Below are 24,999 nucleotides of genomic sequence, written 5' to 3'. Positions count from 1 at the left end.
ATGGTTGTCATACACTACTCTAATTTTCCCTCTCTTGCAAACTACTCCTCTGTCTTCCTAAATGTTTGTCCTCTTCCCAATACAAAACATGCTGCATGCAACACTCACATGTGTTGAAGCTTTGATCCTACAGCAGCTATCAAGCCATCCTAATGGGAGACAAGTTTCCTATCATTCCTACCCACTAAGTTATGGAGTATCCTAAGTGGAATAGCAGCCTCTCCTTTCCCAACTGACCCTAGACTTTTCCTCCACCAAGCACTTAAGAAACAGTATTTAAGTAATATTTATGAATTACTGAAAAGAATTTTTGGACATCTGTCGGAATCTGATGGACAACAGATCTTGCCACTGCATGCCCTGATGACCTTTAGTGTCTCTGACAAATCAACGTATCATTGGTTTCCATTGTCTCTTGTATTGCAACAAGTGCTTAGCAATTGTGTTAGGTTTAGCACACTGATTCATGGGCTCAACTACATAACACTCTGTGAAAACGTTTGGTTTTGCACCTTTCCCAACAATTGCCACTGCATCTCCCAAAGACTTTTTATTTTTAGATATGCAGTAGCATGGTGCAGGATAGCTTAATTGCTAAATACCATGATGAAACTTTACAAGACATCTAAACAATATATCTATAAAGAACTCACAGAATACTGCTGAAACCCTGAGGTTCACTGTCCATAATCAGTTTATATCTAGAGCACAAGAAACAATTTGTGGTGTGGAATCCCAATATCCTCTCAAGGCAGTATTCCTGTAGCAGGGATGTCAGATTCCCAGCAGAATTCAAACCACATTATTTTGTTGCATGGGAAGTATTTTTTCTCCCCCAATTAGTACCTGCACTATTCAGAGTGGTGCAAGAAATATGGTTGTCAAGTGTACCTACTGGACAATGTAATATCACCATTGATAAGCAGTAACCACCCCTACCACTTCAATGTCTATGTAATTTGGGATTTATTTATTTTTCTAATATGAATCTTAACTTTTAAGATATCCACAGTGGTTGTCTAGCCCCCAAACACCCTGGAGCAGGGTTGCAGCACTCATCTGGTGCAAAGTTTCTGTTGTTTGTTTTTAAAGGTCAAAATGGTGCAACATTACGCTCCCCTTCCAGAATTTGCTCATGTCCTTAGTCCAATAGACAGTGGAAATGTTGAAGTATCTGATAGCTCAGCGGGAGGGAGACAGAGACACAAACAACATGTCTTTACCCCACTTGCAACAATGCTATTTCTCAACAATTGCATAGGGATAAGATACTGAGGCACCAGACCTAGACTGGTTCTTTTATAATCCCGTAAGTAAAATACTGAGCAGTACTCAACTAATCCATGCCAGCAGCAAAAGGATTTCCACTTGCACAATCCCTTTGCTATCCCAGCCACCCTCCTCAAATCAGCTGCAGAGGGGTAGCGGAATATTCATGTACAATTATGCTGTATTCCACCCATTGTCTGGAGAAGTTATAAGAAGTCACACTGACTTCACTGGAAACAATCGTAAGTGGAGACTTCAAGAGGGTAGCTACAAAAAGAAGCGGCTGATTAATAAAAACCACGGTATTTAAACAGATCTCTGTTAAGAAGAGTATTTTATTCCAACCAAGGAATGAAATCAATGAAACAGTCTGTTACACGTTGCTAAATTGACATGGAAATGTTTAGCCAAATTGAGGTCATTATGGAAATAACGACACGCTGAAATGGACCAGGACTAAGCGATCCTTATTCATTACTTCTACGTTTCTAAAGTTCCCAGCCTTTCCCTATAATGCTATATTGTTTTAGAAAAATAAGACATTTTGTGTAAGAGATGATCCGTACGTCTATTATTTTCTTGCGAGAAGTCTGAAGGAGCTGAATGGTGACTATCAAACAAACAAATCCCAAATAAAAATGTTACTAGCATAAATTCTTACCAATATGGAATTATCTACTAGTACAACACAATGCTCAATTCAACAGGATTCTAGCTGAAGATGTAAACACTTTGAGAAACAGAAATGGATCATTGGTTCCAGCTTAAATGAAAATTGAATACCATTGTTTTTCATTGTACATTTTGTGTACCACATTGGACAATTAATTGGAATGTGGCATGAACCGAATATGTACATAATTGAGACAATAGTTCTATTCACCTATTATGAAAATTGTGTTGAATGAACACAAGGTGGAGAAACAGGAAAGCTGGAAGCTTGCTTCCATTAAGTGGAACAGGATATAAAGGTGCATACATGTAAAAAGCCAAATGAAGGCGGTTCTGATCACCCTGGATCAATATCTAGCAAAACTAATGAAACAGCAAGAAACACCAGTTATCAGGCTTTGCAACAGTTATGCAGTAGACTAGGTCTGAAGAGAATGTTTTGGACCTATACAGTTTGCCCAGTGTGTATGTAATGTATGGAAAGAATAAACTTGCACATATCTTCAGGAATTCTTGGCATATGAGACAACACATATCACTTCAGGAATGCCTAGCTAAGTAATGCTCTCCAGGGCTACTTTGGTCTTATGGCACACTAAAGTAAAGGGGATGCAAGCATGCCTGAGCTTCTACTGGACTGTGAGAACTAGCTTTTGTCATGCCAGGGGTTCTATATAGCATGCAAGGGTCTCACAGTCTCTCTCCCTTTCTTTTTCCCTGGATGCACTGGGAATTAGTTAATGCTGTGCATTTATTCAATCAGCAACATCTGCAAAAAGGGTAAAGGAGAATGCCAATCACCCTCCAGGGTCTACTCCAGAGGTGACAAGGCCTCTTTGCAAAGGCTGTGTTCTTTGGCCCCAACAGTGCTGAACATGTCAATTTCCAGGATGTTGCTGGACAGAGATGGCAGCTGTGGGCAGTCAATAAGCTTGTTAAATTCTTGTTTTTAAGAGGCAACAATGGTGGTAAACCTTCCCATGACACTGGGGCCTTGGCAGCTGCCCAGGGTTTTCAGGTACTGATGCTGGGCATGCTAGCCTTGGTAAAAATCCGTATCAGAGAAGGTCAGTTATACAGTGGTAGCTGTTTGGGGCTAGTTTACAGCAGTCTTTGCTATCAGCACTGCCCAAAGGAAATAATGTTTTGTTAACATTTCATATGGTTGTTACGGTCAATCTAAAAAAGCTTCATGTTAACGAAGTCCAATAATGTAGGACGCGTTTTGTTAGGGACTTACTCTCATGGAAGTTTATGTGGCAAATCATGCCATAGATTTCCAATATAAAATTTATTTTCCCCTTGTGGTTGTTTTTTTAGCTATCTGTGCACATGCACTAAGAGTATTGCACAGTACAACAGCACAGCACATCATTTCTTTCTTTCTCTTTTTTAAAAAAACAAAAACTAACAGTTAATTTAAAGCACTGTGCCTGTGTTATAGAATGATCTTATTACATAAAGCCAGCGGCATATGTACCTAACTTGATAAATGAATATCTGAGAATGTTGGCATGGCTGAAATTTCCCACTGGGTCTTAGGAACAGAGCCAATCATAAGCACAGGTCTTTGGGCACTTGTTCCAACACTACGATTTAGCTTGCAACACACAGTGCTTTACATTTGTGTCTGCACCTTGCTAGTTTTGATTTGAGTTGGCTTCTGTGCAATGGAAGCCAACAAGGTTTTATATTATAGTCTCTCGTGTTTTAGTTTGGTGCCATTCTTAGTGCAATCCAGAGAAAGTTTTGTTTCAACTCTTTCTCAAGAGTGTTAGGAAACTATTTTCTTCTTTGGCTAGGCCTTGGTGTGTTTGAACAGAAAATGCTTCATAAATTTTATTTAAAAAAATAATTTAGGGAACATACTAATTTTACTTCACTGTTTCCTGTCAGACAAAACTAAAGACCAAATCCACAGGAGAAACAAATCCACATGAAAAACAGAGGGGAAATATCTGAAAAGGTGCTGAAGAAAACAGGGGTATATGTTTTTTAATTGCCCGATGCAGTTTGAACTTGCCATGCTCTCCTAAGGCTGTTCTCGTTCCCCCCTCAGAAAACTCTTTTTATGACAAAAAAAAGATAGTTTTACAAATTAAAGTCACCAAGCAAACTTTTAATGCGTACTTCATAATGCTGGGTAGCTGCCAAAACAGTTTGACAATGATTCTTGATATTGGCATGTTTTGTGTATATTATTGCCCAATCCTTAAAGAGATTTATTCGGTATCTTAAGGAAAGCAGCAGCCAAAACAATAGTGAGGGAATAAGACTTGTTAGCATGGTCTTTCTGCTGCACAAAAACTTCATTTCACCCCACCACACATCTCTTTTTCCAAAGTTATGTCAACAGCGTCTCCTTTGAGTGGCCCAGGGGTAGCCAACATGGCACCCTCCAGAAATTGTTGAGCTACAACTCCCATCAGTCCAAGCCACCATGGACAATGGCCAGGAATTATGGGAACTGTAGTCCAGAAATATTTCAAAGGCACCAAGCTGACTACCCCTAGAACAGATCACTATAAAATAGAGCAACCGTGTCAGCTCTGCAAAAGGAACAGTTTTTTACATTTGGCACATATTCTATGCCATTGCTGTTTCTTATGCAAAGCCTTGAAAGGAACTCTTAGGAATTCTGTTTAACATATTTGTGGAAACGAGATAATGAACATTCCACCAAAGTCAAGAACATTACCCCAATAAGGCAAAGTGGTGTGCTTGGATAACAGTGCAGAGTTTTTCATTTGTTTTATTTCAGTTTGCATTCTTTTTGACAAGATGGTTTCCTGTATCTTGTTTTCAGTTGCTGTTGTGATAGATCAATGCTATTTTCACAATAGGTACTTAAAAGTTGCTTTGTTTTTAATTTCCTACAGAGGCAATTCAACTGAAAATAGTATCCATCATGCTGACATAAAGGAAACTAAGAGTACACTACCTCATCAAGGCACTCAAATGCAGGACATGTGTGCACGTCAATGGAACCTTCATCCCGAATATTAACTGTTGGAGCTGTGGCATGAATAGGATCTTCAGGATCCTCTGGTTCCAATTCTGGTTCAGATTGTTCTTCTGACTCACTGGAAACATACTCTTCTTCTTCTTCAGAATCATCCCTTTTCCAAACATCTGCAAAAAGTACCAAAATCCACATATCAAATTTTGATCGTTATGCAAAATAAATTAGAAGCATAGCTGTCAACTTACAGATTTGAAAACAAGAGACCAGCAGCCTCAAAAATAAGGGATCAGCAGCCACAATAAGGGATCAACAATTACTTTTATAAAATACATATTTTGTTGCGTGCAAATGGCTTTAGATACCTATTAGGTATATAAATTACCATATAGCATATATTCAACACAAAAAAAGCAGCAACAATTTGTTGTTGACAAAGCAAGCTGGACATATCAAGGGCCCCATTACCTTCAGTAGCTTATTTAAGAGACATCATCAATAAGGGACAGCAGCGGGACATGGCGCTGGAATAAGGGACTGTCCCGCCAAATAAGGGACGCTTGACAGCTATGATTAGAAGATAAGAGCTGGAGATAAATCATGGGATGAGGTTACACATATCAATAATGGGGAACTCCAGAAGAAAGGGGAGGGGAAAGGGTGAGGGATAGCTGAATATAGTCAATAGCTGTGCATAGCTGGGAAGGTTTTGTTAACGAATTGACAACTGAAATGCTTTGACTGTGCACTAGTAATACTAATAAAAGCAATAATTAGGAAAACAAGGAATAACTCTACTAAGTGTCTGTCTTCAAAGACAGTCCTCAGAAGTATTCAGAGACTGCCATAGTGAAGTCACTAACCCACGTCCCTATCCACAACTTCCAGGAATATCAATGCAGTTAGATACATCCTTATAAATATTGCCATATGCAAGTCTAGCGCTGACCCAATTCAAGAAATCAAGGCAGATCTTAAACTCCTAGTACCTTCCAGTTGTCAGGGATCAGGACTATGTTATGTGGAATCTACAATGCATCACACACTAAATAATTTGTGTTAGCCAATAACTAGGTGGCATAGTAATTACCTTCAGAGCTCATTTTCCTTGCCTAAACAATTGCAGTCACTAGGACTGTGGAGTTCCAAACTGATCTGAAATTAAATCAAAGAATTTACCATTATACTCTTCCAAGTATATTTAAATTGGAATGCAGATGAATCAAAGCAGCATACATTAGTTAATTTACAAAGCATACCCCAGCAATTTAGCATTAGGATGCAACCTTGCTACATCTGTGTGTGTTTTCTTTTTCAAAGAACACCACGGTCTATGGGTCAGCAAAATCTTTGAAGGCTACAAGTGTAAGCTGGCCTCTAGTGCTATTTGGATTTTCTTCAAGGACATTCTGCTTTACAGAGAAATTTCAGCAGCTGCAAAACAAAACAAAACAAAATCTAACCCTGATGATGCCTCCTACAGAAATCAAAACATTATGTAATCAGCTGCAATCAGCATAAATTTAATATATTACATAAAAATGGGCATATAGTAATCAAAAAAAGATTTGAATACACATGAGTTATAGTTACTAAATATTTATTTCAATTGTACCTCTATGGACATGTCGGTAAGCTTCATAGGTTCATGAAAAGATTTGTATCAAAACACACCCCACTTGTCTATTGAACTTTTGGGGAATATCCAACAAAGTAGTTCCATTAGTGGATGGATTTCTGTTTGTGCAACAGAACTTTGCCTCCTTCTCTCCCCATGTGCACCCCATACTTTCTCCAAATCTGCTCCACTGCACTGAGGAGGGAAACCCAAAACAGATTTAGGGGGCACACAGGGCAAGAAGATAGAGGGGAAGTTCAATTGTCCAAAGAGAAATTGTTGCGCCAACCCAACTTTGTTGGATACCACCCTTCATGTCCAAGGTGTGGGTTCAATGCATGGCATGAGCAGCATGGGATTGGGGAATGCCTGGATAAGAAAATGTCCTCCCATAACCTGCACAAAAAAGTATAATTAGTTTATTGAAAAGCAAATTTTATTTATCACTTAACTGGAATAAATTTGAAGACCCTTTTCTTCAACTGAACAATGTATTTTAAACATTCAACAGCAATATGAAGAATACATTTCATTTTCAATTAATTCACATTACATGTTAATTGCCATACACCTTCATCATTGTACATAACATGAATATATTATTTCTGCAAATTCCCCACATCTAACCCTGCAACCACCTCCACTTATACACAAATGTCTGTGTGACTTCCTTCACCCATATGAGTGATATCCAACTTATTACTTAATAGAAACCTCTAACATTGTGTTCATTTTTATTCATTACAATAGTCATTCATCTATTAAAAAAGAGAAAAAGAGAGGAAAGCATAACTTCTTAACTTAATGGGTTCAGTCTATACTTATCCAGAGATTTCTAATAGAATGATTTTGTACAGTATATTCTTCAACACATTTCCATTCCTTTAATTTTTGTTTTGATTGCAATCTGATTGATGCAAGATCTGATTGATCTTGGCTAGTTCAATATATTCACAAAATTTAATTTGCCACTCTGAGATTGAAGGAGTCTCCTCGCTCTTCCAATTTTTGGCCACCAGTATTCTAGCGGCTGCTGTAGCATACAAAAAAACTCTAAACTTATCCTTGGGAATGTCTTCTGAGACTAGTCCAAGAAGAAACGCCTCAGATCTTTTTTGGAAGGTTATTTTAAAGATTTTTTTCCAATTCATCGTAAATATTGTTCCAGAAGGACATAATCTTGACACAATTCCACCAAATGTGGTATAGCGAGCCTTCAACCTTTTTACATCTCCAGCATAGATTTGAAGGTAATTTATAAATTTTTGCTCATTTAACTGGGGTCATGTACCACCTACAACAAATCTTCGTGATATTTTCTTTAATAAAAAATAAAAAGAATATACTTCATTCTTTTTTCTTTCTCTTTGATCTAATTGTAGAAATGCCAAAATAAAACTGACTACTTTCAATTTAAAAAAACCCTTAATCTTACATGCCAGCGCTCTTCTGCCATTATGTAAAAGGAAGTCCCTTTACACACTTTAGTGGGTTTGAGAGCAGAATGATAGTTTCAGCTGGGGAGGGTTAGCATTCTACTTGTCATTTCACTGGGGGTGGGGAGCCTGTTTATGAATTCAACAGGCATCCCAGGTTACGCATTTTAGCCCGCAATTGATACCTAGCAATATTCTGTAACCATTTCATAGAAATCTAGTTATGTTATCAAATATTGTGAGGTGGTATGCTACTGATGAATCAAGAGTAACCAATGAAGGCCTTACCTGGGTTGTCTCTCACCGCCCTGAAATTAAGTTTGAAAAAAGCATTATATTGTAGCCAATATAGTAAGCTGCAGCATGTGCTAGGTTGCAGTCCTATTTTATACTCAGTTACAGAATGTATTGTATTTCTCCCTGTGTAAAAGTATGTCCATCTTACAGTCAAGCAGCTTCCTCATCACATTCTAGGTATACAGTATTTATAATTCATATCTGAACAAAAAGTTAAGTGCTTTTCATATCATAAGTATACCAAACAGAATTTTATATGCTCATTGCTAAGTAAGAGCATACCCACACCCACTACAAACTATTTTTATTCCACTCTGGCAACTCTCAGAACTGTTCTGCAATGGGGCAGGGAATCTGTAGCAGAAATGTTGCCCAACTACAAAGTCTGCAAGCCTATATTAGTCTACTCAGAAGTAAGTCCTGCTGAATTCACTGGGACTTACTCCCAACTAAAGTTGCAGTTGTATGCATGGTTACTTGGGAACACATTTCATTGAACTGAATGGACCTTCCTTTTGAGTAGACACATATAGGATTGAGCTATTAAAGTAAAAATAACATATAGGTTAGATATGTAACTATTGCATATATTTCATTTTTTTTCTGGGGGAAAAATCTAGAAGATGTTGCATCTCTATATTTGAATAGTAATAATGGATATTTATTTAACTTCATTAGTATATTGTTCCTCCAGGTTCAGCAATTGTAATCTGTGAGTGAAAAACGGTTTTAAAAGGTCCTTCTGAATGTGAGCCCTAGAGGGTGCCACATGGATGAAAAGTTCTGAGTTTAGTAATCTGAACTTGGTTTTAAAAATAAATATAAATCCATCCTACCCTCAGGACCACAAAAAGCATGCAGTGATTTGACAGTGTTGCTTATTAAAAGGAGTCAAATTATGCCCCTTCCTACACACATACACAAAATGTTACCAAAATAACTGGAAACTGAAAATGGTGATGGGGAGTGTTGAACTTTATGGGGCTCATGTTACATTTTTAAGCTTTATGTTTAGAAACTCAACTACAGAAAAATGTAAATGAATCATGACACTTTTCCATACTATTAATGGAAAAAGTACTGTTGTCTTCTTTTTTTCTCAAATTGTAGCTCCTTAAGTTCAGCCTGACTTTGTTCATAAAAGTCTGCTGTAATTCTTCATCTTTTCTGAAATGGTTGCCAAAGAAAATAAAAAAAAACCCTCAGGTTCCTCTAAATATTTAATGAAACATCACTCTCATACTGAAAGCAAAAGAATGCTAGATTCCAAACACACTACATTAAATAAAGATGTTCTTTTCTTTTTTATGAACTTAACCTTGAATTAAAACATGCCTCCAAGTTATTTACATATGAAAAGAAAGGGAAGGTTGGAGCAGCCTAAACCTGACTTCGCTGGTAAGGTTTCTAATTTGCTTCAAATAATTGTGCAAGAACTATTCAGTACAATGAATCTGAAAGTCACAAAAACTTAAAAGTGTTGAACAAAAGTGTTGACAGTCTAATTTAGTCTTCTTTTTCCAGCAGCAGCCAGGAGGATCATCTGGGAAGTACAAGGGGGTTTGAAGGTGATAGCCCCTCCTGTTGTTAGTCCAGCATCTTCCCATCTCCATCAGCATGTAAACAATGTTTTCATGTGCTCTGGTTTCTGTCAGAAGTGCCAGAAGTGGTTTAGTCCTGCTAGCCACATGACCCGGAAAGCTGTCTGTGGACAAATGCTGGCTCCCTCGGACTGAAAGCGAGATGAGCGCCGCAACCCCATAGTTGCCTTTGACTGGACTTAACCGTCCAGGGATCCTTTACCTTTTTTAACCTTTTATTACCTATGAACATGGAGGTTTCATTTATCTATAATAGCCAATACAGGTTAAGTCACTTCCCTGTTACTGGCCCAAAATTCTGGAATATAAAGGAAGATTGTATGCCTGTAAGATTGGAGTACACACTTACACCCGCCTGGCTGATGTGATGGAGTAACACAGAGAGAAATTAGAAAGAAATTACACTCCATTTCCTGTTAAAGCCTGCTTGCATTCCCTGATAGCAACTAAAGTGTGCTTACTAAGAAAATAGAAACTGGACACAACTACATCAGTGAAACAACAGTTCAAACAAATGAGGAGACATGAAGTACACTCCTATACAAAGTAAAGGTAAAGGGACCCCTGGCCGTTAGTCCAGTTGCGGACGACTCTGGGGTTGCATGCTCATCTTGCTTTACTGGCCGGAGGAGCTGGTGTTTGTCCACAGACAGCTTCCGAGTCATGTGGCCAGCATGACTAAGCCACTTCTGGCGAACCAAAGCAGTGCATGGAAACACCGTTTACCTTCCCGCCAGAGCAGTACCTATTTATCTACTTGCACTTTTTTGTGTGCTTTTGAATGGCTAGGTGGGCAGGAGCTGGGACCGAACAATGGGAGCTCACCCCGTTGCAGGGATTCGAACTGCCGACCTTCTGATCGGCAAGCCCTAGGCTCAGTGGTTTACACCACAGCGCCACCCACGTCCTATACAAAGTGAGCCACACTATATTCAGTGAGACTTACCATACTCCAATATAATAGCACTGCAGCCTTGATATGACAATGCAAAAGCTCAACTACTAGTATCGGAAAGCAAGGGGAATAGATCAACAACACTTTATTTGCAACCCAAGATACAAATATTTCTTACTTGGTCAACAATTTTTAAACAGCGAGAGCACATTAGGGTGGCCAGGTGAAAAAGAGGTCAGGGCTCTTGTACCTTTAAAAGTTGTGTAGGAGGACAATTGGAAATTGCAGAGTTTGGAGAAAATGAAGGATAAAGTGCGAGACTGGTTACATTATGCTCAGATTAAAGAAGTCTTTAAAAACGACAAAAAGCTAGGGTTCCAGGTGGAGAAATCGAAGTTGGAAACAGAATTGTTAGAACCAAAGACTAAGGTACTCTCAAGAATGTATAACTTGCTGTTAAAATGGAACACACAAGATGAAATGGTTAAATCAGCTATGATAAAGTGGGCACAGGACATTGGGTATAATATCATGTTCGAGGACTGGGAAAGGTTGTGGACCACTGGGTTGAACTTCACTGCATGTAATGCTTTGAAGGAAAATGTAATGAAAATGATATATAGATGGTACATGACCCCAGTTAAACTTGCCAAGATATACCATTTGTCTGATAATAAATGTTGGAAATGTAAAGAAAATGAAGGAACATTCTTTCACCTCTGGTGGACCTGCCCTAGGGTGAAGGCCTTCTGGGAAATGATATATAATGAGCTGAAAAAGGTATTTAAGTATACCTTCACTAAGAAACCAGAGGCCTTCCTTTTGGGCATTGTCGGTCAGAAGGTGTTAAAGAAGGACCGAACATTCTTCATGTACGCAACAACGGCAGCAAGGATACTCATCGCTAAGAATTGGAAAACTCAAGATCTACCCACGCTGGAAGAGTGGCAGATGCAACTGATGGACTATATGGAACTAGCTGAGATGACTGGCAGAATCCGAGACCTGGGAGAGGAGAGGGTCGAAGAAGATTGGAAGAAATTCAAGACTTATTTAAAAAAACATTGTAATTTGGTTGAATGTTAAGAAAGGATGCTAGATCATAAATAATTGTGCACCACTAAATTAGATGGAATTAAGATGATAAGTAAGTTTGAGGAAAAATTATAAACATATTAGAGAATTAACAGATTATATTTAAATGAACCTGACACAAGAGTGTAAACAAGATGATAAATTGCGGGCAAGAATTGACAACGATGCAAATGGGAGCGGGAGGTGTGAGGGAGTCCAAAGATGTTAAGAAAGTATGTTATGATATATGTTATTCTGTTTCTTTATCTTTGCATTTTTATTCAAAAATCTTAATAAAATATTCATTAAAAAAAATAAAAGTTGTGTAGGAGAGGAAATTGAATTTGCTATCATTTGTCCCTTTTCCCATCTGGCCACCCAACTGCAAGTGCAGTCTTTGAGACTTCTATTTCCACTTTGTTTCCAAATGTTGCGGGGAGGGGGGAGCTGCGAGAAAGGATGGAAACCCAAAGGAAGTTATAGAAGAACCAGTCCACACAGCCATCTTGCAACTACTTCAGCATGCTAAAGTCAGTTAGCTTCACTATGTGATAATTATAGACTCCTGACACATGGAGCAGCCTCTTTTGGCTAACACATAGGCAGACCTGGGAACTATACCCCCACCCACTAAAACCACTTTCTGCATTAGCGGCAGAAGAGCTTTATTTAACTATTTTGGAGTTGGAGCCTATGGGTCTGATGGGACACCCACTCTCTGTACTCAGAACAGTTGGCCAGGTGGGGGTAGCACTTTGTTTCAGATGGTGGCATGGGAGCCAATTCCAAGGGGCTGAGGTTCCTTCACCCCCCCTTAAAATATTTGAGGGGGCTGTACCCCCCCCCAAGTTGATGAGCACTGCCATTCAAATGGGGCATGTGTGTGTGCTGCATGTTGTGATTATGTGGGGCAGGGCTTACCTGGGCCACCCCCAATATTTTATTCAAGCTGCCCCCCCCCTTGGATGGGGGGTGGCCAGTGTTCTGACTAGTGAGGTATACTCAGGGTGGTCTATATGCGGCTCCCAGCTAGTTCCCTGTTCAGCCCCCCCCCCCCAGGCATGTTTAGCTTCTCCGAGGTTTGGCCGCCTCCTCCAGACCCCCCACCCTGGGAGGAAGTGCTTTGGGAAGGAGGGGGATGAGGTGGAGCTCAGCAAAATTATAGTATATTAAGATAAATTATTAAGATAAAAACAAAGGGAAAGGATTTGCTGAAATATCTAATTGAACTAGAATACAAAAAAGGGAGGTGTGAGGAGGTCAAGGAAGTAAGTGAATGAAAATAATGTCACGTTAGGTTTGACTTGGGTTTTTTCTTGTTTTTTCTGTTTTTTGATGATGTTTGTTCCTTATGTATTTTTTGTTGTTGTTTTGTTTTTTATGATTGTTACTTATATCTTTCTCCCCCCCTCTTTTTTTAACCTTTAAAATCTTAATAAAAATCTATTAAAAAAAAAAGAGGTGGAACTCGGTTCTCTGGACTGCTTGTGCCCTTGAAGCACATTCTGGGGTGGGCGGGGTGTGTGTGGCTCCGCTTCCTTCTCCCGCGTCATTGCACTGAAGGGGGTCGGTCTAGATGACCCTCAGGGGTCCCTTCCATCTCCTCTTCAAATCCCACGACTCCTCCCCTCGCGCCCAGAGCAGGCTTCCTTCCCTCCTTTTACAACCGGGTCGCGCCTGCTCCTTTACCTTCCCCGCGCGGCCCCGCTCCCTCCGGGGAAACCTCGACGCCGCCGCCGCCACCGGAGAGGCTGGAGCCCCGTCAGCGCGCTGCGTTGCCATGGAGACCGGCTCTCCTCTCCCAGTCCCGCCCTCCGCGCTTCCTATTGGGCAGCCGCAAGGTTCCATCCTGTCCTGAGGGAGGCAGCGAGACATCCGCCTCCCCCAGACGCTCATGGGCCAAAGCTTCCCCGGGAGGCGCTCAGCTTCCCGGGACTTGTAGTTCGGCCTTCGGGCTCCTTCATCGCGCCGACGTCAGCAAAGAACCACAATTCCCAGCAGCCACCGCGGCGCGACTGGACTGGCCAATCGCTGCTAGTACAGCTCACCGGTTCTGCGCCTGTTGTTTTGAAACTTCCAGGATGGGTTTGTAAGTGGGGAGAGGAGGGTCCCCCTAATGCAGATGCCTCTGCCCTAAAGGGTCTTAGGGAGGGGGTGGGAGGGGGTGTCCCATGCCCAGCCCAGAGCCTGGAGCGCAAGTTCTCCCTTTGCACTTTGATTTTCTTCTTTGCAGGGCTGGGTTGTTGCGTGTCAGAAGGATCCCCTGAAGCAGCTTCAAGGCAGTGCAGGATGCGGCCTCTGCCCCCACGAGGCTGGTGCACGGCAGCGAGGACAGTGGCCGGGAGCTGGCATCGGCTGTTGAAGGGCGGAGGCGTCACTGGGCGAAGGTCGTGGACTGGCAGCTGCCAGCAGCCTCGTTGGTTTGCTGCCAGTCCTTGTCGCTGCAGCAAGTCCGAAGCGAGCAAGCGGAAGGGCAGCAAGCCTCTCAAGGAGTGGACCCTGGTTGTCGGCCCCTACGGCCTCCTGAAGGCACGGCTCCCTTGCCACGTCTCTGTGCAGTCTTTGGACCCACACAAGTACCCCCAAGCGGACAGGGTGTTCGTGACGGTGCGGGGGGCGACCACCAGCCCCGCGCACGGTGCAGATTTGGATAGTTTGCATGTGAAGTATGATGAGGTGCTAAAGGAGATTACGATTATCTCGGAAGACATGGACGGCGCAGCCTCTGTGGATGTGAGGACCCCCGTAAAATTTGGTATGTGCAGCAACTGGTCAAAAAGAGGCACTGCTGTGACATTTAACTGAAGTGCCCCATGGTCTGTGGTGAGCAGCTAGGATGGCCATTTTTTCAGCTGTGAATCTCAGTTTGGCATGCCATAGTAGATAATGTGGCCCATTCAAGTTGCTACTTCCCAGCTTTTGCAGATACAGTGGTACCTTGGGTTAAGAACTTAATTCGTTCTGGAGGTCTGTTCTTAACCTGTAACTGTTCTTAACGTGAGGCACCACTTTAGCTAATGGGGCCTCCTGCTGCCACCATGCGATTTCTGTTCTCATCCTGAAGCAAAGTTCTTAACCCGAGGTACTATTTCTGGGTTAGCGGAGTCTGTAACCTGAAGTGTCTGTAACCCGAGGTACCACTGTACACCGACCCAATGTTGCTATTGACAGGAGTCATAATGTTCACTACTGCAGCTCAAAGGCTTCTGCTGCAAGACCAGAGTTCAGGAAGACGCCTTGGGAAAATTAGGAACACTGTCTAAATCCCAGCTGTTTAGTCAGCTCAGCTTTTCTCTTGCCTGCTACTATCACCAGGCCAAACCCAGAAAGCATCTTTTCCTTTCTTTGACAGTTATTATGGTGAAGTCACTTGGTAGGTAGTCTGTTGGACTTGGATTGGGGAAACTTGCATTCCAATCCTGCCATTCGCAAAGCTCAACACGGAACCTTGGACCAGTCACAGTCTTTATTAGTCTCACAGGGTTATTGTCAATAAAATAAAATAATTAGATAAGCTCCATATATGCGGGTGGCGCTGTGGGTAAAACTTCAGTGCCTAGGACTTGCTGATCGTATGGTCGGCGGCGGGGTGAGCTCCCGTCGTTCGGTCCCAGCTCCTGCCCACCTAGCATTTCGAAAGCACTCTTAAGTGCAAGTAGATAAATAGGTACCGCTTTATAGCGGGAAGGTAAACGGCGTTTTCGTGTGCTGCGCTGGTGCTGGCTCGCCAGAGCAGCTTCGTCACGCTGGCCACGTGACCCGGAAGTGTCTTCGGACGGCGCCGGCTCACAGCCTCTAGAGCGAGATGAGCATGCAACCCTAGAGTCAGACACGACTGGCCCGCACGGGCGGGGGTACCTTTACCTTCACCTATGCTGTCCTTGGAGGAAGAGTAGCGTACACATGCCATAACAATAATCATAACTGGTAATAATGTGGCTCACTAACCTGGGTATATTTTAAATATATTCCTTGTTCTTCGTACACATCACTGTAATATGTATTTTTTTCTTAACACTCCAGATGCTGACATGTGACACTAATTGTTTGTTTGGGGGACTCAGGACATGCTTTGAAAGTGGGATGCTTTTTCCACTCTGTTACATTGTTTTGCTAAAGGAAATCAAAATTTTAGATTGATTTGCATTGAATTTTTTTGTTTCTATTTATCTCCACTATTTAAAATTGATTTTAGACTTGGATATCAAGACAACAGGGAATGGCTGTGTGAAGACTGAGAAAATTGAATGTAACAGCTGCAGAATAGAGACAGAAAAGGGAACAAGCATCTTGCGGTCAATAAAGGTACCAGTATAGATATAAGAGTACAAGACTTGTGTTTTCTATCCTCTTGTATATATTTTTTGCAAGTCTTTTCCTGGGACCTCTCCTGCAACTGCATAACAAGCAGAAATTCAGAGCTGGAACTCTTTCAGCCATGCAGATATAATTGTGGGACCTGCAAGAATTAATTGATGTATCATTTTCCATAATAACAACCGAGAGATGCAGGTGAAATCCTAGTTAGGGCCCATCATAACTATCTTCAAAAAAATAAGAACGGAACTCTTTTAACATGTATACAATTCTGTTTCAGAGTCAGAAAATTGACATTCAAGCTAAAGGAGGGAAAGTTATCTGCCTGGGAACTCTTCAAGGAAATGCTGATATTCATGTGTCACAAGAAAGTGTAAGCATTTTTAAAATGTATGGGCTACAATTATTTGGGTCACCTATAAAATACATTGAAGAACTACATTACAAAAATAGCATTATGGGCTTTTAAAATCTTCGTGAGAATATGTGTCTTCACTTTTTCAAGTTCTGTGACTATTGCAGGTTTTTTTTTTTTTCAAACAGAGGCTCTGTGTCTTTGACAGCTGTGGGGCAGGCAAAAATTCAGCAAGTACAGTGCTCCTGTCTGGGCTGGGAAAACTGCACCTGCTTGCGTTGAAGTTAAAGTTATAGAGCCTACATTGGATAGATCAGGGTGTGGAGTGGAAAACCTATTTGTAGAAACTAGCAGTGCCTATTATAAAGCAAATATTATTACATTTAGCATCAAGGCCGACCCTACTGTGAGACAGAATGAGGCAGCTACCTCAGGTGGCAGATGCTGAGGGGTGTGGAGTGGACAGAACTGTGTGTGCTCTTCATGTCCTTCTCCACACCCCTTAAGATACTCTGTTGTCTTCAGATTCATTGGTGGAATTTCCAATGTTGAACTAAGGTCCCATCTGTGCCATACATTTAAAGCAGTATCATACCACTGTAAATGGTAATGGCTTTCCCTTCAAAATCCTGGAAATTTTAGTTTGAGGGTGTTGAGAGATGTAAGGAGACCATTATTCCCCTCACAGAACTGCAGTTCTCAGAGTCGTTTAACAATCCTTCTTCCCAGGAAACCCCGGGATCTGTAGTTCTGAGAGGGGAATGTTGTTGTTTAGTTGTTTAGTCGTGTCCGACTCTTTGTGACCCCATGGACCAGAGCATGCCAGGCACTCCTGTCTTCCACTGCCTCCCACAGTTTGGTCAGACTCATGTTTGTAGCTTCGAGAACACTGTCCCACCATCTCGTCCTCTGTCATCCCCTTCTCCTTGTTTCCTCCATCTTTCCCAACATCAGGGTCTTTTCCAGGGAGTCTTCTCTTCTCATGAGGTGGCCAAAGTCTTGGAGCCTCAGCTTCAGGATCTGTCCTTCCAGTGAGCACTCAGGGCTGATTTCCTTAAGAATGGATAGGTTTGATCTTGCAGTCCATGGGACTCTCCAAAGTCTCCTCCAGCACCATAATTCAAAAGCATCCATTATTCGGCGATCAGCCTTCTTTATGGTCCAGCTCTCACTTCTGTACATCACTACTGGGAAAACCAGAGCTTTAACTATACGGACCTTTGTTGGCAAGGGAATAGGGGTCTCTTAACAACTCTTTTTTTTATAGAATATTTATTAAAGGTTTTCAAGAAATTATATAGCATAAAAACAAAAAAAGAGGAAAAAACAACAACAGAAATGACAATAAAACAAACATACATACAAAACGAATACAATAACACATATAATTTCAATCCCTTATAGTCATATAACTTACTTTCCCGACCTCCTCATACCTCCCCTCTCTGTATTCCAATCTCTAATCAAGCCAGTTCAGCAAATCCTTCCCCTAATTCCTGTTTAATTATGATCTTTCTTTTCTTAATTACATAATTATTACAGCTAGAAACCCCTTAATTTCTAAATCAACATCGTTCTAACATTCAATAATCTTACAATGTTTCTTAAGATAGTCCTTAAATTTCTTCCAATCTTCTTCCGCCGTCTCTTTTCCCTGGTCTCGGATTCTGCCGGTCATTTCTGCCAATCCCATATAGTCTATAACCTTCACCTGCCATTCTTCCACGGTGGGTTGTTCTTGTGTCTCAGCACCCTTAACAAACTACAATTTCCAAGGATTATTTGGGTGGAAAGCCAGGACTGATAAAAGTGTTTTGATACTGCTTTAAATTGCGTGGTGCAGATGAGGCCAAAAATTCAACATCCAGTCTGGGCAGCTTTTCTAAATGGAATGGTGTGTGTTTGTGTGCATTGGACACAATCTTTCCTTTTGCCTCAGGCAGCAAAATGTCTTGGGCAAGCCTCATTTATCATACTGCAACAACAAGTTGACTCTGTGAAAAGTGATTGCGATTCCAGCAACTGAATTTGAGCTGAACGTGTTTCTATTATAGGTCTCTGAAAGTAGACACATACATTATGCTGTTGCTTCCTTTTTCTCTACAAATGTCAAATTGCTTTCAGTATAACCTCTTCGGCAGGTGGAAGTTAAACCCTGCAGAGTGAATCAGCTTTTAGATTTGGATTTAATATCCCAGTCGTAGGCAAGCTATTCTCAAAATGTTGGGCCATAATTTTTAAATGGGCACATGGCTGAGATGGCATTCAATTAGGTAAAGGTAAAGGGACCCCTGACCATTAGGTCCAGTCGTGGCCGACTCTGGGATCACCTGTCGCCGGCATTCAATTAATGCCCCCTAATTATCCCAAGGCAACAGTATTGTAAACACAACTGAAATTCACGTCTTCTGTGGAAATGCAGGTGAGGTGTTGAAACTTCAATTAGTACCGGGTATTTTCCAGAAGATGGCACCCTTGGCTTGTTTGCTTTGTTATTGGGAAGTGTTATTGTTCTTGGAGATGTGTATAATGTGACCCTGACTTGAGCAGCACCGAGGGGTAAATAAATAAATATCTCATAGGTAGATAGCAGAGAATTTTCCCATCCATTCAAGGCCTGCAAGAAAAGAGCGATACCTCAAGTGTGCTTAGTTTATTGCTGGAATTGCTTGTAGGAATAATAATTCCAGCTAGTTCCTTGGAAATAATTTAAAGTGAATTTGTAAGAGCATAGAGATTATTTGCAACCTCCTTTGGCTTACCTCAGCCGAGATGAATTGATTAGAGAGACTAAGGCTGCAATCCTAACTGCATTTACAAGGGAGTAAGCCCTGGCTATAGGACTTTTGCTTCATCTTACTTTGTTTAGAATACAGTGGAACCTCTACTTACAACCATGATCTGTTCCAGAGGTCCTGCCATAACTAGAAACATACATAAGTAGAGGCATGCTTTTCCATAGAAAGTAAAGGAAAAGTGAATTGATCCGTTCTAGATGATGGAAAATCACCCCCTAAAACAGCAATTTAACACTGATTTTACTTTCTAACGAGACCATAGATCCATAAAATAAAGGCAATAATCAATGTACTGTGCTATAAAATAAATAAGACAGTATTGTAGATGAAAAAACAACAACATTAATTTTTTGTCTTACTGAGGGTAGGCGGGCTTATCTGGCTACAAGCTGGGGGTGGGGCAAGGGTCAGTAAGGACCTGGTTCACTTTGGCCAGGGTCAGTTTTTTTCCCTTGCCAGGCCAGGTTCTTCTCTGGACTTTCTCAGGTTAGTTCCTCAGCGGGGTTTGGGGCTGCAGTGCGCCCTGCTGTGCCTCTTGCAGGCGGCACCTCTTCCACAACTTCGTGGGTGGGATGGGGGGTCCTCTCCCCTGCAACAGAGGCCTAGCACTGCTCAGCAGCCGGCGGGGTGAGCTCCGGAAAACCGGAGGCCTGTCCCGGGCGGCGGAGGCCCCAGAACTGCCCCACAGCCGGCCAGGCAAGCTCCAGGCTGCTGGCAAGGCCTCTGTTTGTATCTAGAGGAAATTTCATAAGTCGAAGCACCTACTGAAGGTCATAACTGGAATCGTACGTAAGTAGAGCTGTACATAAGTCGAGGTTCCACTATACACTGGATGAAGAACTCACTGTTGTGTTAACATACAGCTGTTTTAAAAGACAGCCGGGATTTGTATTTCAGGATGTGTAATAATCTCTGATAAAGCAAGAAAGTACGATAAGTGGGGTTATTGTGGTAGCCATAAGAATCTTAATGGATAGTATAGGAAAATACACACTTCCAGTTCTGGCTGGGAGATACTAAAGTAGGGTTGCTATATTTCAGGAAGTGGAAATCAGGAAACAAAAGTGAATGGCGTGAAAAAATTCACATATCAAACTGGAAATGTCTAGAAAATAAGAATTGGACATGATCCGTAGATAATTGCAAGCTGAAACATTGACCCGGCTAGGGAGTCATATTGAAATGCTATACATTTATGCTCAGAACGAAACCCCATTGAGTTCCTTTACTCCCAAGTAACTGCCCACTGCAGAAGCCTTTCCCAACATGGTGCCTCCCAGATATTTCGAAGTACAATTCCCATCAACTTTTACTTTGTCTAAACTGGTTGGAGCTGGTGGAGCCGCGGTCCCAGGATGGAGATGTCTGGTGTATCAGATTGCTGCCTAAGTCCTTTTTGAACTCAGTGTGACTTAATTTTAGTAAACTTGCTTAAGTTGTATAAATATATATTAGTATACAAAGCAGTTTTAGCAGTGTTTGTAAGGCAATGTCGTAGAATCATAGAAGTGTTGAGTTGGAAGGGACCCCAAAGCTCATCTATTCCAACCCCCTGCAGTTAAGGAGGTTGGCTTGTCAGGTCTTGGGTCCAAGCAGATATTCAGAGCTGATTTGCCTGCCCCCACTAGTCACTTCTGCTGCTGCCAGCGACATCATGTCAGCACTTAGCAGGCTCCGTGAGTGGCGCTAGACCAACCCTCCTCAACCTGGTGCCCTCAAGACGCTTTGGACTACAATGCCCATCATCCCAAGTCAAGCATGAGCAATGGCTGGGGATTATGGGTGTTGTGGTAAAGAACATCTGAAGGGAACCGGATTGGGGAAGGCTCAGCTTGACTGGGGGCCATTGCCAAACATTTGGCCCCATGGCATTTAGGCTCGTTTACCCTCCCTTACCAAGAATGCGGGTTGTGCTGTGGGTTAAACCACAGAGCCTAAGGCTTGCCAATCAGAAGGTTGGCGGTTCGAATCCCCACGACGGGGTGAGCTCCCATTGCTCAGTCCCTGCTCCTGCCAACCTAGCAGTTCGAAAGCATGTCAAAGTGCAAGTAGATAAATAGGTACCACTCTGGCAGAAAGGTAAACGGTGCTTCTGTCTGCTGCTCTGGTTCGCCAGGAGTGGCTTAGTCATGCTGGCCACATGATCTGGAAAGCTGTATACTGGCTCCCTTGGCCAATAAAGCGAGATGAGCGCCGCAACCCCAGAGTCTGTGACTGGACCTAATGGTCAGGGGTCCCTTTACCTTTACCTTTACCCTTCCTCACCAGTGATATGTTCAAACATGAGTAATTCAATGACAATGTAGCTAACATTGTAGGAGGAAAGAGGAAGAAATTGACAAAGGATTGCATTTTGTGCAGTAATCCTTCACTGAGTGTATTCTCACCCTTTGTTTACAGACCTGATTTGTATGCTAGTGATTAACTTCACATGTTCTTTTGAAGATTTTTTTTATCCAGATGAGAAACATAGAATTTATAATATACTAATTTATCTTGCTGTGACCATATAATGTTCTGTGGTGTGTGTCTCTGTGTGTAAACCCTACATTTAAACCAGCAAAATCACAGCTGTAGAATTAAGCGTCAAAACTGACATGTATAACACTTATCTTCCAAGCACAATAGCAGAGCAGCCAACTTTTTGGAGGAAGAAGTTTGGCTTGCTTTCTCGAAGAGCCATTTCTGTTAGCAATCAGCCTGTATTTTATCTGCCATGTGGGCTTTTATGACAATTTTGTTCCATCGACTACAGTCATCATTATGTAGCTAGGGCTCTGTCAGCGTTTCCAGTGTAAACCAAGACTGTCAGAGGTTTGTAGCTGTGCATTAAAATTCCCCTGGCAATGAAACTGGACACTTTCTACTTCAGTCACTGGGGCAAATGCTTAAAACATTGAGAGAGAGATTGGGATGAACATTTAAAAACCTGCAGATTAATTCAAATGCTTTGTTTTTAATTTTAACAAATAAAATGGGGTTAACCCAAGTAGCAGCTAGAAACAAGCAGCAACTGTTTCCTGGAGTTACCTCTCTCCACAGAGAGGATACCCAGGCTTCCTCAACCTCGGCCCTCCAGATGTTTTTGGCCTACAACTCCCATGATCCCTAGCTAGCAGGACCAGTGGTCAGGGGTGATGGGAATTGTAGTCTCAAAACATCTGGAGGGCCAAGGTTGAGGAAGCCTGGGCTAGCCTAAAATTCCATTGCAGATGTGGTTCCTCACCCAATTCTCCTTATCACATCGTACCTACTGGTGTATGTACCCAACTGACCAAGTGATGGAAGCACTAAACTGCCTTGTGGACAGACAGTAATTGCATGATTTTTCAGTGCTGATGTCTGACCCCAGTTATCTGGCGTACGTACACATAAGCAGGCTGACATGGGGTCAAATTGATACCCGAGTTTTGCTTAACAGTGGTTGAAAGTAAGAGATACTGTGTTCCGTAGAGAGGTGTGATGCCTTGCTGAGCATCTCGTCGAGAGACTTCTTTGTTTCGGGGGAATTGTCAGCAGCTTGACTACATCATACAGTTCTTTATTTTATAAGGCTGTGATAGATCGTGCTGAAATGCTAGAGCAGATTTTAAGCCAAATTAATACACAGCTTTAAATCAGATAGGCATGCTGGGTCACAAAATTGCATACGAGACAGGACTGAACCGGAAAATTAAAAGCATCTGAATGTTTTATTGCAGCATAAGTCAAACCGAGCTTGGTAGAACACAATTAAATTTGATAAGGTATTAGTATCTATTATAGTCTTCGTGTTTACAATAGTTCCAATGTGAGTGTAGAAACTGTTCGTTTGGTAAAACATCTTTAGACTTTTATTACCCTGGCTCTTGCTCTGGCTGCCTGCTGCATCCTTCTTCGTCTCTTAAAAAACGAAGAATTTATCAGCTGATTCCATCCACATCTGTCTTGAGCCACCATTTGATCCTGCTGGGAGACTGGTGTTAATCTACTGGCCTCTTCTCCAATACTGGCAGCCTTCTACAGAGCATCAGTTTTAGGGAAACCCTAACATCACAAATGAGTGGGAGGGCTGAAATCATATGGTCATGATTTCAGATATTATGTAGATGTTATTGTTCCTTTGCTTTTCCAGCCTTATTACACTTATGCAACAATCAGGCATAATATATGTCTTCTTGTCAGGCACACTGACAAACCCTGCTGTGGGCCAGAGCGAAATCAAAACCAGATGGTGTGCCCAAGCGCATCCAGCAGCCTTGCAGAGTGATCCTTTTGCCAGGGGATAAGCCAGTGCCAGACCATTTCTTGAATATAGCCCTTGTTCTCCAGCACAAGCAAACAAGCTAGGCAGAATACCAACCAGGTTAGGAAGACAGTCCTGAGTACAGCCATGAACTGCCAAGCAGGAAGACCAAAGACCTAAACTAACAGCTCCAGTGTTGAGGCGATTGAATTTTTGATGTAAATTGTGCTGATTTCCCAAGAGCTTGCTAATTTATTCCAGCTGCAGCCAATGAGGCAACTGGGGCTGAGCCATTAGTTCGGGCTTCCTCAACCTCGGCCCTCCAGATGTTTTGAGACTACAAGTCCCATCATCCCTGACCACTGGTCCTGCTGGCGAGGGATCATGGGAGTTGTAGGCCAAAAACATCTGGAGGGCCGAAGTTGAGGAAGCCTGCATTAGTTTCTTTCCTCCATTTTAGCAGCAGTTTCAATGCAAACCGCTTGTTGCTGCAGGAGCAGCAAAGCCCCTTTCTCTGCAGTTAGCACCCAAAAACCAGGTGGCTGTTGGACTCTTGGGAAGTGCTGCACCATGGACTGACAAGTAAGCTGTCCCAAGCTGTCCCAAGCTTTTGACCTTTAAAGCCCTTCACGGCCTAGGACCCTCGTACCTCTGGGACCACCTCTTCTGGTATGCCCCATGGAGAGCCTCAAGGTCCATAAATAGCAACACCCTAGAGGTCCTGGGCCCTAAGGAAGTCAGATTAGCCTAAACCAGAGCCAGGGCCTTTTCAACTCTGGCTACGGCCTGGTGGAACCCTCTGTCTCATGAGACCAGGGCCCTCCCTGCAGGATCTGATTTCTTTCCGCAGGGCCTGTAAGACAGAGTTGTTCCGCCTGGCCTTTGGCTTAGAATCAGTTTGATTCCCTCCTCCTCTTTCTTTTTTCCTTTCTCCTCCTGTGAAGAGGCTGCACCTTAATGTTTTAATGTTGTATTTTAATCTTGTTTTTTAAGTTGTATTTTAATCAACTTGTTTTTATTATTGGTTGTTAGCCACCCTGAGCCCGGTCTTGGCTGGGGAGGGCGGGGTATAAATAAAATTTATTATTATTATTATTATTATTATTATTATTATTATTATTATTAAGTGAGGCAACTCACCTGTCAGTCATCTGATACCACAGTGAAGCTATGTGGTTGGCAGGTGGGTTATCCCACCCACCTGTTGAAATTGGGCCACAGGAGAATCTGGCTTACTGGGCCAAAAATACTCCCCACCACTGCACTAGAAACAGAAATCCACACACCTGGGCCTTGATGGTGACACTGGGCTTTAGCTATCATTAAAGCTGTACAGTGGTACCTCTGCTTACAAATGCTTCAGGTTACATATGCTTCAGGTTACAGACTCCGCTAACCCAGAAATAGTGCTTCAGGTTAAGAACTTTGCTTCAGGGTGAGAACAGAATTCGTGCTCTGGCAGCGCGGCGGCAGCAGGAGG

At 42.1% G+C, this 24,999-nt stretch overlaps 2 protein-coding genes across 2 annotated transcripts in view; one reads left to right on the top strand and one right to left on the bottom strand.

Moving 5' to 3' along the window:
- Positions 1-13,646, bottom strand: part of CCDC146 (coiled-coil domain containing 146) — a 65,619-nt gene extending 51,973 nt beyond the window's left edge. The window contains exons 1-3 of the mRNA XM_083701401.1: positions 13,514-13,646; positions 5,994-6,058; positions 4,883-5,073 (exon numbers count right to left, since the gene is read on the bottom strand). Coding sequence (XP_083557527.1) covers positions 4,883-5,073; positions 5,994-6,006 — 204 coding nt within the window. The 5' untranslated portion in view covers positions 6,007-6,058; positions 13,514-13,646. The remainder of the gene's footprint in view (positions 1-4,882; positions 5,074-5,993; positions 6,059-13,513) is intronic.
- Positions 13,647-13,774: 128 nt separating this feature from the next.
- Positions 13,775-24,999, top strand: part of FAM185A (family with sequence similarity 185 member A) — a 38,685-nt gene continuing 27,460 nt past the window's right edge. Inside the window, exons 1-4 of the mRNA XM_083701606.1 lie at positions 13,775-13,913; positions 14,058-14,579; positions 16,020-16,129; positions 16,422-16,514. Of these exons, the coding sequence (XP_083557732.1) occupies positions 14,114-14,579; positions 16,020-16,129; positions 16,422-16,514 (669 nt within the window). The 5' untranslated portion in view covers positions 13,775-13,913; positions 14,058-14,113. The remainder of the gene's footprint in view (positions 13,914-14,057; positions 14,580-16,019; positions 16,130-16,421; positions 16,515-24,999) is intronic.

This window comes from Podarcis gaigeae, assembly GCF_964106915.1.
Source record: "Podarcis gaigeae genome assembly, chromosome: 10".
Classification (NCBI taxonomy): Eukaryota; Metazoa; Chordata; class Lepidosauria; order Squamata; family Lacertidae; genus Podarcis; species Podarcis gaigeae.
This window is presented reverse-complemented; position numbering and strand designations above follow the sequence as displayed.